The sequence below is a fragment of the Pleurodeles waltl genome, chromosome 10 (assembly GCF_031143425.1).
Source record: "Pleurodeles waltl isolate 20211129_DDA chromosome 10, aPleWal1.hap1.20221129, whole genome shotgun sequence".
In the NCBI taxonomy this organism is placed as follows: Eukaryota; Metazoa; Chordata; class Amphibia; order Caudata; family Salamandridae; genus Pleurodeles; species Pleurodeles waltl.
Window position 1 is genome coordinate 1,002,364,733 of NC_090449.1, and position 13,259 is coordinate 1,002,377,991.

The window sequence follows — 13,259 nt, forward strand, 5'->3', positions numbered from 1 at the left end:
TTAGGCTTATCAGAGGGTTTTGAAAAGCATTTGTTGTACACACATGCGATAAATGAAGCACACACTCAAAGACTAACTCCAGGCCAATTGTATTTGTATAACAAAAATATATTTTGTTACTTTATCTCTAGAACCACAAGATTCAAGTTGCAGAAAAGTACATTTGCAAGTAAGTATCCAACATATGTATCAATACCACTTTGTTTCAATTTGGCAAGTTAAACGGTTTTCGAGTAAATAGAAATAATCTGTTTTGAAAGTTGACAGTGCAATTTGCGGAAACAGTTCTAGGGGGGAAGAAAAGTTAGCACAGTTTCAAATAAGTACAAGACTTACAGTTCTAGTCTCCAGAGGTGAGGATGTCCACAGGTTGGGGTTCAAGTTAATCCCAAACACCCACCATCAGCAACACAGGGCCGGCCGGATGCAGAGGTCAAAATTGAGGTAGATTTAACATGGGCTCCTATGGAGACTGGGGTCACTTGGAATCAGGCGTGCTTGCAGGTAAGTACTCACTTCTTCAGAGGGCAGATCTGGGGGGTTTGGAGGACCACCATGGGGCCACATGTCAGCCCCAAACAAACACCCTCAGCTGCGCGGGGCAACCAGGTGCAAACCCAGCATCGGGCTCCCAATGCTTTCCAATAGGGGGACACCAGGGGTCACAAAGATGCTACAGGTTAAGTTTGGGGTTGGTTCTGGAAAACCAAAGGCTGGACAAGGAGGAGACCACCTGCTGGATGTTGCTAGACCGGTGGTCGGATTACTCAAGGCCAGGCGGTTGCGGATGTAGAGGTACCTTTGGGCATCAGGTATATACGTCTGGTTCCCTTGCCGTCAGGGGGGTCCTCTGGATATAGGGGGCAGACAAGGTCATGTTGGACAGGAGGGGTCAACCCAGGGTGGCCACTAGGTCAGAATTGTCTGAGGATCAGCTCTAGTCAGTTGGGCCACCTGGGCATGGGCCGTGGGCATCAGGTGCTGAGTGGACAGGACTCGTGGATCCGGGGCAGTTCTGGAGTTCTTTGCTGGTGTTTCTATCTGGACAGGGCCGCTGTCCACAAGAGATCTTGGTCCTCGGGGATGCAGGCAGTCCTCTTGAGGCTTTTAAGAGGGCACTGGTCCTGCAGGATGTGCCACATTATTGTAGAAGGGCTTCAGAAGCTGGAGACAGGCCTGTAGGGCTAGTGCCAAGTCAGTTGGTGTCTTCAGTCTTTTCTGCTGGGGGTCCGCATAGCAGTCCTTCTTTCTTCTTGTCTTCTTCTTGAGGGTGCCAGGAATCTGACGAGCTAGGTTCAGGGGAGCCCTTAAATTTAGGGGCGTTGGCTAATGTCCCTAAGGGTGACTACACCCTTCCGGTGTCCACGCTCTTTGGGGAGGCGGACACAGACCCAACCCTATTGGTCCCTGTCCTCCAAACGAAGATGGAGAATTCCCCCCTCCTTGTTTTTCCTAATTTTCCTGCCGGACTTGCCACCAAAAGTGGGGCTTTGTCAGGGCGGCGGGCATCTCCACTAGCTGGAGTGCCCTGGGGCACTGTAACAAGAGGCCTGAGCCTTTGAGGCTCACTGCCAGGTGTTACAGTTCCTGCACAGGGGTGTGTGAAGCACCTCCACTCAGTGCAGGGTTTGTTTCTGGCCACAGAGAGAACAAAGGCTCTCACACCATGTGGTCAGGAACTCATCTGGAAGTGGCAGGCTGGCAGAGACCAGTCAATCCTGCACTAGACGTTTGGGCTAAAATACAGGGGGCATCTCTAAGATGCCCTCTGGGTGCATTTTTCAACAAGAACACTGGTGCTGGGCCCTGGTTAGCAGGATCCCAGAACACTCTCAATCAAGTCAGCATCAATATTAGGTAAAAAGGTGGGGGGGGGATACCCATGCCAAAAAGGGCACTTTCCTACAGTTTATGAAACAGAAATCAGGGATGGGGGAATTGAGTTTTCATTCGCACACAAATATGTAACATACTTTTCTACAGACACAAGGAATCGATCACAATAGGAAAGTAATTATACATTTGGAAATGTAAGGCCAAAAGAAGACATGGATTCGGGCAGGCACAAAGTAACAGGCAGCCTTATATAAGCTTTCAAAATGCTGTCTTATTTTTTGTCCTGTGACATTTTCAACTTAGCAAAAAATGAAAGAGAGCGTTGTTTGAAACTTCAGTGCTAAGGGCTTTGGGGTCACGTACCTGGTCATGATAAAATAAATCACTGGCTATGTGCACCATTTTCTCCACGTGAATAATGCCCCCGATGGTGTGGATGTCGATGTCTGCCAGCAGAGTGAGAACTAGGATAGCCTCTACCAGAAGCTGGCGGTACTCCGGCTGGGGAACTCGGTTCAGCACAGACTCCACGTGGACTGAGAACTTGATTTCACCCGGAGTCATCTGAGGAAGAGAAAACAGACTTGAACACAAGATGTTTTCACTTAGAACAGTCAATCTGTAACCACGGCACATACATTAACAGGATACACATCTGCAAGTCTGGTGGTACTCAACATCGAAATTATAAGGCAGAAGAACTGGAGCAACGTGAACCATGGACTGGAAATTGGGAAGAGTCCCTAATTTGGGTTATCATCAGTTTGAGAATATTCAAATAATATTTTTCACGGACATCCTATTTTGATTACAGAAACCTGCTTCCTCAAATGCATTTTTAAATGTTGCAAACTCAGGTAACCAACATTGTACCATATGAGAAAGGAAGAACTGTGGCAAACAGCGAAAGCTTTACAGTAACCCAGAATTTCAGGACCTGCACGTGAAACCTCTGTCAAAACATGTGTGAGAGCAAAACTCGAGTCCGGGATGAAAACTACATACAAAACCAAAGAGATACTGTTTTACAATATGTTCCCAAACAAAAGAATGACTGAACCACCCAGGTACCAAACAAACTCATCTACTGCACTTTCCAATAACAGAGTTGAAAGGGGAAATCTTTCTGAAGTATGGAGCAAAACCTACAGCAAATGTATGCAGTTGGACAACAGACGTAAGTGCAGCTATTCGTGATGCTTCCCCTCACCTAACAGCACCCAGATGTATTTAGGCAGCATTAACGGATGGCACCACGCGAGTCATCTGGTGACCCCACATCTGGGGTCGTGGCCTTCAGAACTCCTCTGAAGAACATCGGCAAAAACAAGGCTGTTAAAGCTTCTTGTACCAGGCCTAAATCTCTATAAACCTCTCATTCTTGCCAGCTACAGGAGACTAAAGTAACCTCTCCAGCACAGGAAAAAGCGGAAGCATTTTATATTCAAGTAATTCCCTCCATGCTGCTCTCCTCTGCCTTCCCCAAAACCCCGCGAAGCAGCTGTATTAAACTGCTTGAGTGGGTTATGGATGAGACGTACTGTGGACCTCACATGAGAGGTAAGACAGGGGGGCGTGACAGGCAAGCACCACATGGCCTTCAGGATAAATGTACCCTTACTTGTCTATTAGAAACTGCATTAACCAGACACCATCTACTTCATTTTTATATAAGTGATTTTTGATTACTAAGTATCATACTCAGTCGAAGAAGTGCAAGCACAAAGAAGGATCAAATAGAGGGGATGAGAGTTTCGAGGGTGGAGAGGAACATTATTGGGGAATTAATATACATACATACACGTAGGGAACAGTGTTTGTAAAGGCAAGAAACAGCCAGCCAGAGGGATGATAAAAATAAGAGAAAGCATTTAGTGGGAAGTATAAGAGTAGTAGGAACTACTAAATATTATAGCGTTTGGTTACTGATAAAGGCTAAAGAACAGGTTTCAGGTCGGCAGGCGATGGGTAGACCCGTTTTCTTTGGTTGGCTGAAGAACCTTCTCTTCAATGCGGAGTCCTCCCTCTTGGTTTGGAGTTGTGACTGCTGGTGACTTCGCTTTCAATTGTGTGGGTTAAGCATACTGAACCACAAAGAGGAGGAAAGGGGATATCAGCCTTTCAACTCGAAGTTATTTTCTGTAGTGTAATTAATGTTAGTAGGTCCAGTAGTTTCATTTTGACTAATAACGATTGGTGTGTTGGGTTCTAAAGTTCAGAGAAAAAGTTATGACGGAGAGAGGTGCAGTCCTGGATACATACTGCCAACATCGTGAAAAATCTAGTTCCAGCCCAGTAAAAACTGAGCTTGAGCAGAAGATCAGCATGGTATCAATAGTAGTATCACCACCGGTTCCTATTAAAAAGGCCGGTTCCACGGAGTTCGTGAGGGGAATCACAAGTAACGCCTCTGGTTTTAGTTTTATGGTATGATTTTTTTTTACATCTGTCTGTACCTATTCATATTTATTCTCCAACGATTTATTGACACTTTTCTGTACTTATTGACATTTTTCTGTGGGATTTTGGAGGCACTCCAGCTGGTATAATTTCACTTTAGCTTTAAGGTTCAACTATTCTATTGAGGTTGAAAAGATTTTCAAAAGAACACTTGTAGGACGCTGGCTCTGTATATACTATATACTGTAGGAAAGTAGCCTCTGTCTAGCATGGTTACTCACACATTCTGGCCTGTTTGCCAGTGTGTTTGACTGTGTTCACTGGGATCCTGCTAACTAGGACCCCAGTGATTATGCTCTCTCCTTTAAATGTGGCTGCTGGAACCCTCATGTAAGTCCCTAGTATATATATGGTTAATAGGTACCCAGGGCATTGGGGTACCAGAGGATCCCTATGGGCTGCAGCATGTATTATGCCACCCATAGAGAGCCCCATGCAAAGTATTCTGCAGGCCTGCAATGCAAACTGCGTAAAAGGGTGCATGCAACCTTTCACTACCAGGTCACTGCACCAGGTCACTAAGTCACCCATGGACTTTGTGAGTGTGGGACGCCATTTTACGCGTGTACTGGACATAGGTCACTACCTATGTCCAGCTACATAACGGTAATTCCGAACCTGGGCATGTTTGGTATCAAACATGTCAGACTCATACCCCAATACTGTGGCATGTATTGAAAGTATGTTTCCGTGCACTCTGGGACTCCTTAGAGGACCCCCTGCATTGCTACCACCAGTCTTACAGGGTTTTCCGGGCAGTCCAAGCTGCTGACACCCCTCAGACAGGTTTCTGCCCTCCTGCTGCTTGATCCGATCAAGCATGTGAAGGCAGATCAAAGCATTTCTTTTGGGAGAGGGAAGTAACACCCTCACCCTTCAGAAAAAAGGTGCGATCAGCTTGGGAGGGGTAGCCTCCCCAAGCCACTGGTATGCTTTGAAGGCCACATTTGGTGCCCTCCGTGCATAAACCGGTCCCCACCAGTTCAGGGATCCCCAGTCCCTGCTCTGGGACGAAAATGGACAATGGAAAGTGGAGTGACCACTCCCCTGTCCATCACCACCCCAGGGGTGGTGCTCAGAGCTCCTCCAGAGGGTCCCTGGGTTCTGCAATCTTGTTTCCAAGTTTGCCAAGGAACTCTGGTAGCATCTGAGTGGCCAGTCCAGGGAGGTAATGTCAGAGCCCCCTCCTGATAGGTGCTCACCTGGCTAGATGACCAATTCCCTTTTCAGGGCTATTTAGGGGTCTCTCTCCAGGGTAGGTCCTCAGATTCGGCTAGCAAGACACCAGCAGGATTCCTCTGCAACCTTCACTTTAACTTCTGGCCACTGGAACCGTGACTGGACCCTCCAGGAACCAACAACGATGCAATCAACAAAGAAGACTCTTCTGCAACTTTGTTTCCACGGCTCCTGCCAGCTTTGCAAAATTTCCCCGGCCGTACATCCTCAGAAGACAGCAAGTCTTCAGCCTACACAAAAAGAAGAAGGAATCTCCCTTGGAGTGAAGGAGTCACTCCCCTGCACCCGCAGGCACCTGCTGCAACGATGACCAGCTGCGTGGATCTCCTCTCTTCCTGAGCTGCATGGATCCTGCATCACGAGTTGTGGTCCAGAGTAGTCCTCTTGGTCCTTTCTGCCAGCTGACCAACTTTGGTGGAGGTAAGCCTTTGTCTTTCCAAGCAGGACAGTACCCCTGTTCACCACATCTCTTGCAGCTGCCAAGGCTTGTTTGCATCTCCTCAGAGGGATCTTCAGGCGATGTGCAGCTCAAGGCCCCAGCACTCCTTCCTGTGATGCACATCCCTCTGCGTGGTTCTCCTGCGGTGTGGGATCCCTTCCTGCAGTGCTGTGAGGATTCCTTCTATGACTTCTGTGTCCCTGTCCTGTGGGGCTCCTGTGGGTGCTGCTTCTGTTCATGTGGACTCTCTGCAACGCTGAGGGTCCCCTGCGACCCCCTCTCCGGGCCTTGCTGGTCCCCGGCAGCACCACTTTTCCACTAATCGCGAGTTTGCCATTGCCAAGGCTTGTTGGTGGAATTCTTGCACGACACCCGTCTGCAATCTTCACTCATGCATGGGACAGCTTTCGCATCCATCATTAACTCTTCTCTGGCTCCAGGGCTGCAATGCTGACCTGTTCTTCCTCATTGTTGACCAACTCCTGCAAGTACAGCTGGGTGGGTAGTAGCTCCTACTCCTCCTGGACTCCACTGTGACTCTTGGACTTGGTCCCCTCTCTGCACAGGTCTTCTCCTTTAGGAATCCACTGCTGGTGTCTGGCAGTCATCTCTAGGTGCCTTCTTTTTCTTCTTCTCCTCCTTTTGGGTGGTTTGAGGAAATTCCAATGAGTTACTCCTTTCCCAGTCATGGAGGGGAGGCGGTGGTGGTGGTAATATACTGCGTTGCTTACCTCTGTGGTTTTCTAGTACTCCCATCTACACATTCCACTTACCTAGGTGGGGGTCCTGTGTTCGCATTCCATTTTTTTAGTATATGGTTTGGGCTCCCCTTAGGGGCAACATTGGTTATCACTATTTGCTGTTTTCTAATCTTTTCTATGCCTATTTCTGACTACTAGTGTATATATTTAGTATATTACTTACCTCCTACTGGAGGGTTGCCCTTCTAGTATTTTGTGGTATTGTGTTCCAAAAATAAAGTACCTTTATTCTTGTACAACTGTGTGTTTTCTTTCATGTGTAAGTGCTGAGTTAGGCTTATCAGAGGGTAGTGCAAAGCATTTGTTGTACACACACAGTCAAGAAATGAGGCACACACACAATGACTAATCCCAGGGCAATGGTTTTCTATAGCAAAAAATATATTTTGTTACTTTATTTCTCGATCCAAAAACAATCTTTGTTGCAGGTTAGTACAGTTGTACGTTGTATCAAACATATATCAAATGCACTTTGTTTGGGTTTTGCAGATAAAACAATTTAGAAGTACGTAACACTTTTCAATTTCAAAAGTGGACACTGCAATTTCTCATAGGAACCAATGCAGTCCTAGGGGAGGAACAGTGTTAGCACAGTTTGCAGGTAAGTACTCAACTTACAATCCCAGTCTTCGGGTGTTAGGATGTCCACAGGGCAAAGTTCGGGTTGACCCCAAAAGTGTACCACGAGCAACACCGGGCCGGCGGGGTGCAGAAGTCAAAGTTGGTGTCAGGTTTTCAATGAAATCCCATGAGGACTGGGGGCACTCAGAAGAAAATAGGTTACAGGTAAGTACCCGCAACTTCAGGGCACATGCCTTAGGGGTTTAGGTCAGCACCGGAGGGCCAAATGTCAGCACCAAACACACATTCTCAGTCACATAGGGGCAGCCGGGTGCACACACAGCATCGGGCACCCAATGGTTTTCAATGGGGAACCCTGGGGGTCACAAAGATGCTGCAGGTTGGGTCCAGAGGGTTGGTTGCAAAAAACCAAGAGCTGAACAAGGAGGAGAGGTGCCCGCTGGACGTTGCTGGACTGTTGGTTGGATTCCCCAAGGTCAGGGGGCTGCAGGGTTACCTTTGGGCAGCTGGAATCTTATTCAGATCTGGTCGTGGTCTCGGGAGTCCTCCGGGATTTAGGCTGCAGGAATCATTGTGTTGGCTAGGAGGGGTCAACCCAGGGTGGACTCGAGGTCGGAATTGCCTGAAGACCTACTCTGGACTGGTGGGCCACCTGGACACAGGCCATGGTGTTGGGTGCAGAATAGGGAGGGCTCGCGGAACCGGAGCGGTTCTGGAGACCTTCCGGGCTGTTTCTTGTGGACAAGGCTGCTGTCCTCGGGAGTTCTTGGTCCTCTGTTGAGCAGGCCGTCCTCTGGGGGTTTGTAGAGGTTGCTGGTCCTGCAGGATGCATCGCCTTTTTGTAGCAGGAGCCTTGAAGTTGCAGACGGGCCGGGAGGTCTGGGGCCATGTTAGTTGTTGTCTGGAGTCTTCCCTGCTGGGCTCGGCTCTTCAGTTCTTCTTCTCCTTGAGGTCGCCAAGAATCTTGAGATTAAGGTTCAGCAGTGCCCCTAAATATTAGATTTAGGGGTGTTACAGAGGTAGGAGGGCTTCTGTACCTCAGGATGGCTACACCCTTCCTGTACCCACCCACTTTGAGGAGGGAGGCACATTCCTATCCCTATTGGTCCCTCCCCAAAACAAGATGGAGGATTCTGCAAGGGGTGGTCCTAGCTGCAGTGGTCACTCCTCGTTGTTTTTCCTAATTTTTCCTTCCGGACCTGCTGCCAAAATTGGGGCTTGTTTCAGGGGGGCGGGCATCTCCACTAGCTGCAGTGCCGAGAGGTGCTGCAACAGGAGGCCTGAGCCTTTGAGGCTCACCACCAAGTGTTGTAGTTCCTGTGGGAGGAGGTGTGAAGCACCTCCACTGAGAGAAGGCTTGGTTCCCAACCCAAGAGGGCACAAAGACTCTCACCTCCTCGGGTCAGACTGGCCTGGTTAGTGGCAGGCTGGCACAGACCAGTCAGCCCTACACTAGAGGGTTGGGAAAAATACAGGGGACATCTCTAAGATACCCTCTGTGTTCATTTTACAATAAATCCAACACTGGCATCAGTGTGGGTTAATTGTGCTGAGAAGTTTGATACCAAACGTCCCAGTCTTCAGTGAAGCCATCATGGAGCTGTGGAGTTTGTAATGACAAACTCACAGTCTGTGTACTTAATATGGCTACACTGCAATTACCATGTCTACTGTCAAAGGGAGAACACATAAGGTAGGTGAGTTCCAAGTTCAAGCCCCACTGGGGCATTATGAACGGTGTAGGTGGAAACATGTGGGTACACCCCTTGAGAAACCTCCCAACAACAGGAGATTTAAACAAGGAGGGTTGATCTAGTAGTCTGAGGAAAGCACAGATGACAGACAGATAACCTTTAAGGATGGCCAAAGCAGAGCCCTGCTGGGCAAGAGAGAGTACAAACAAAAGAATCTCAGACAGAGGTGCAGAAAGGGGATCAACAGACTTGTTGGTCAATCATGCCACTAATTTGTTCCAACAACAGACATATATACGTTTTGGTGGAGGGACACATGGCTGTTAAAATAACATTAAAGACTTAGGGCGGAATGTCAAAAACTGTCAAGTGCTGCCGCTCAATCTCCACGCAAGAAGGTGGAGACTGGATAGGTTCAGGTACAGAACTGTCCCTTGCTGCCGCAACAGAAGATCCTTCTGAAGAGGCAGTTTTAGTGGAGGATCGATGGCCATGCTCAGAAGCTCGGGATACCATACTCTTCATGCCCAGTCTGGAGCCACAAGGATTACTTGGGCCCAGTTGTTCTTGAGCTTCTTGAGAACTCTGAGCAGAAGTGGTATTGACAGGAACTCATATAGGAGGCCTGAGTTCCAGTCGAGATGAAAGGCGTCGCCAAGCGAGTGCTGCCTTGGAAACTCCAGCGTGCAAAACAGCTGACATTGCGCATGATATGCAGAGGTGAACAGATCTAACCAAAGCTCTCCCCACTGCTGGAAGAGAACTTGCACCACCTCTGGATGGAGATGTCATTCGTGATCGACCATGCAATGACGGCATGAAGTTGTCTACTCTGGCGTTCAGAAAGCGCACCAGATGCTGAACCACCAGGGATATGCCATGACGAACAAGTTTCTTACCTCCAGTAACAATTTATCTGGTAGAGACATATTCTAGTTGCAAATTCCTTACCTTAGAATTTACCTTTAGCATCAGACAGGATCCGGAGATTTTTCTTCGAGCGGTACCCTTGGGCACTGTCATGTGGAGTTGGTTGACTCCGGTCCGTCGTTGGTGTCGTGGTCACTGTGATGACAACAGGGTCATACATAGGCGCCGCCTCGGCGCAGTGACATCAGTTTCTTTTTACGACTTTCTACACCAAAGCACGGAGACATGAAAAACACTGAAAATGGAGCATCAGAGCTAAGGCCCTGAAAAGGGAATCCCTGTCTCTAGAAATCAGTTTGCAAGCAGGGAGGATGGGTGAGTTGGTAAGGAATCTGCAACTAGAATATGTCTCTATCAGATAAATCGTTACCAAAGGTAAGTAACTTGCTTATCTGATAGAGACTTCTAGTTCCAGATTCCTTACCTTAGAATAGATACCCAAGCAATACCATCCTGGGTGGTGAGCTGCGAACGAAGATCATACAAAGAAGTCCTGCAGGGCTGAACGAACAAAGCAGCCGTCTCTGCGGACCTGACTGTCCAGGCAGTAATGATTTGTGAATGTGTACAGGGATGCCCACATTGCTGCCTAGCAGATATCCAGGAAAGGAACTCTGCGCCCTAACTCTGTGGTAGCAGCAGTTGCTCTGGTGGAGTGAGTGTGCAAGCCATCAGTAAGTTGCTTTTTCTGCCAAAACATAGCACATTTTGATGCAAACTAGTAACCATCATGAGATGGTACACTTTTGCACCACCTTCCCTTTCTTAGCACCCAAATATCCAACAAAGACTTGATTGTCCACCCAGAAATCTTTGGTATGACTGAGGTAGAACGTCAACACACTTTTTGGATCTAGAAGGCGGAGTCTCTCCTCTTCATGAGAAGGATGTGGAGGCACATAAAATGTAGGCAAAGTGATGGATTGGCCTACATGAAAAGGTGTAACTACTTTGGGAAGGAAGGAGGTCCTCGTACGTAGCACCACTTTGTCAGGGTGAACGGACAAAAATGGGGGTTTAGAAGAAAGAGCCTGAAGATCACTCACTCTGCGAGCAGAGGTGATGGCAACAAGAAATGCTGCATTGAGAGTAAGAAGCCGCAAGGGACAATTGTGTAAAGGCTCAAAAGCGGCACACATTAAATAAATGAGGACAAGATTGAGGTCCCACTGGAGCATGATAAATGGAGTGCAAATGGGTGAGTCCCTTAAGGAATCTACATAAAAAAGTGCAACTACTTTGGGAAGGAAGGAGGTTCTTGTACGTAGCACCACTTTGTCAGGGTAGAAAGACAAAAATTGGGTTTTTGAAGAAAGAGCCTGAAGCTCACTCACTCCGTGAGCAGAGGTGATGGCAACAAGAAATGCAGTCTTGAGAGTAAGAAGCCGCAAGGGACAACTGTGTAAAGGCTCAGAAGAGGCACACATTAAATAAGTGAGGACAAGATTGAGGTCCAACTGGGGCATGATAAATGGAGTGGGAGGAAACAGATGGGTGAGTTCCTTAAATAATCTACCAACAAAAGAGAAGGATGGTTTGGCAATCTAAGAAAGGCTGTGATAGCAAATAAATAGCCTTTAAAGGTGCCCAAAGCAGAGCCCTGCTGGGCTATAGAAAGGATGAACAAAAGAACTTCAGAGAGAGGTTCAGCAAAAGGGACTGTAAGGAAATGCCTCCTTGGCATGGTTACCCCCTGACTTTTTGCCTTTTGTTAATGCCAGTTATGATTGAACGTGTGCTGGGACCCTGCTAACCAGGCCCCAGCACCAATGTTCTTTCCCTAAACTGTACCTTTGTTCCCATAACAGGCACAGCTCTGGCACCCAGATAAGTCCCTTGTAAATGGTACCCCTGGTACCAAGGGCCCTGATGCCAGGGAAGGTCTCTAAGGACTGAGCAAGTCTTATGCCACCCTGGGAACTCCTCACTCAGCAACTGCACACTGCCTCACAGCTTGTGTGTGCTGGTGGGGAGAAAATGAATAAGTCGACATGGCACTCCCCTCAGAGTGCCATGCCCATCTCACACTGCCTGTGGCATAGGTAAGTCACTACTCTAGCAGGCCTTTCAACCCTAAGGCAGGGTGCACTATACCACAGGTGAGGGCATATGTGCATGAGCACTATGCCCCTATAGTGTCTAAGCAAAACATTAGACATTGTAAGTGCAGTGTAGCCATAAAGAGTATATGGTCTGGGAGTTTGTCAAACACAAACTCCACAGTTCCATAACAGCTACACTGAAATCTGGGAAGTTTGATATCAAACTTCTCAGCACAATAAATGCACATTGATGCCATTGTGGAATTTATTGTAAAATGCACCCAGAGGGCATCTTAGAGATGCCCCCTGAATAACCAGTCCAACTCCTAGTGCTAGGCTGACCAGTTTCTGCCAGCCTGCCACAACCAGACGAGTTTCTGGCCACATGGGGAGAGTGCCTTTGTCACTGTGGCCAGGAACAAAGCCTGTACTGGGTGGAGGTGCTTCTTATCTCCCCCTGCAGGAACTGTAACACCTGGCGGTGAGCCTCAAAGGCTCATGCGTTTTGTTACAGCATCCCAGGGCATCCCAGCTAGTGGAGGTGCCCGCCCCTCCGGTTACTGCCCCCACTTTTGGCGGCAAGGCTGGAGGAGATAATGAGAAAAACAAGGAGTCACCACTCACCAGTCAGGACAGCCCCTAAGGTGTCCTGAGCTGAGGTGACCCCTGCCTTGAGAAATTCTCCATTTTGAGATTGGAGGATTACCCCAATAGGATTATGGATGTGCCCCCCTCCCCTCACGGAGGGGGCACAAAGAGGGTGTAGCCACCCTCCAGGACAGTAGCCATTGGCTACTGCCCTCCTGACCTAAACACACCCCTAAATGTAGTATTTAGGAGCGACACAGAACCCAGGAAATCAGATTCCTGCAACCTACACAAAGAAGAAGGACTGCTGACCTGAAAGTCCTGCAACAACTGACTTGGCCCCAAGCCCTACAGGCCTGTCTCCAGACTCAAAGAACCTGCACAGCGACCCATCCGACAGGGACCAGCGATCTCTGAGGACTCAGAGGACTGCCCTGAAACCGAAGGACCAAGAAACTCTCAAGAACAGCGGCACTGTTCACCAACAGCAACATTTTTTTGCAACAAAGAAACAACTTTCAAAGAACTCTCTCTTCCTGCTGGAAGCGTGAGACTTCACACTCTGCACCCGACGCCCCCGGATCGAGCTCCAGAGAACAAACACTGCAGAGAGGACTCCCAGGCGACTGCAACCTCATGAGTAACCTGAGACAACCCTCCTGCATCCCCACAGTGACGCCTGCAGAGA

General features: G+C 48.3%; 1 protein-coding gene across 2 annotated transcripts in view; it reads right to left on the minus strand.

Annotated features, from left to right (window-relative positions):
- PHKA1 (phosphorylase kinase regulatory subunit alpha 1) overlaps positions 1–13,259 on the minus strand; it is a 967,577-nt gene that overhangs the window by 56,314 nt on the left and 898,004 nt on the right. For both annotated transcript variants that reach the window (XM_069211854.1, XM_069211853.1), the window contains one exon: positions 2,200–2,400. In XM_069211854.1, the coding sequence (XP_069067955.1) occupies positions 2,200–2,400 (201 nt within the window). The remainder of the gene's footprint in view (positions 1–2,199; positions 2,401–13,259) is intronic.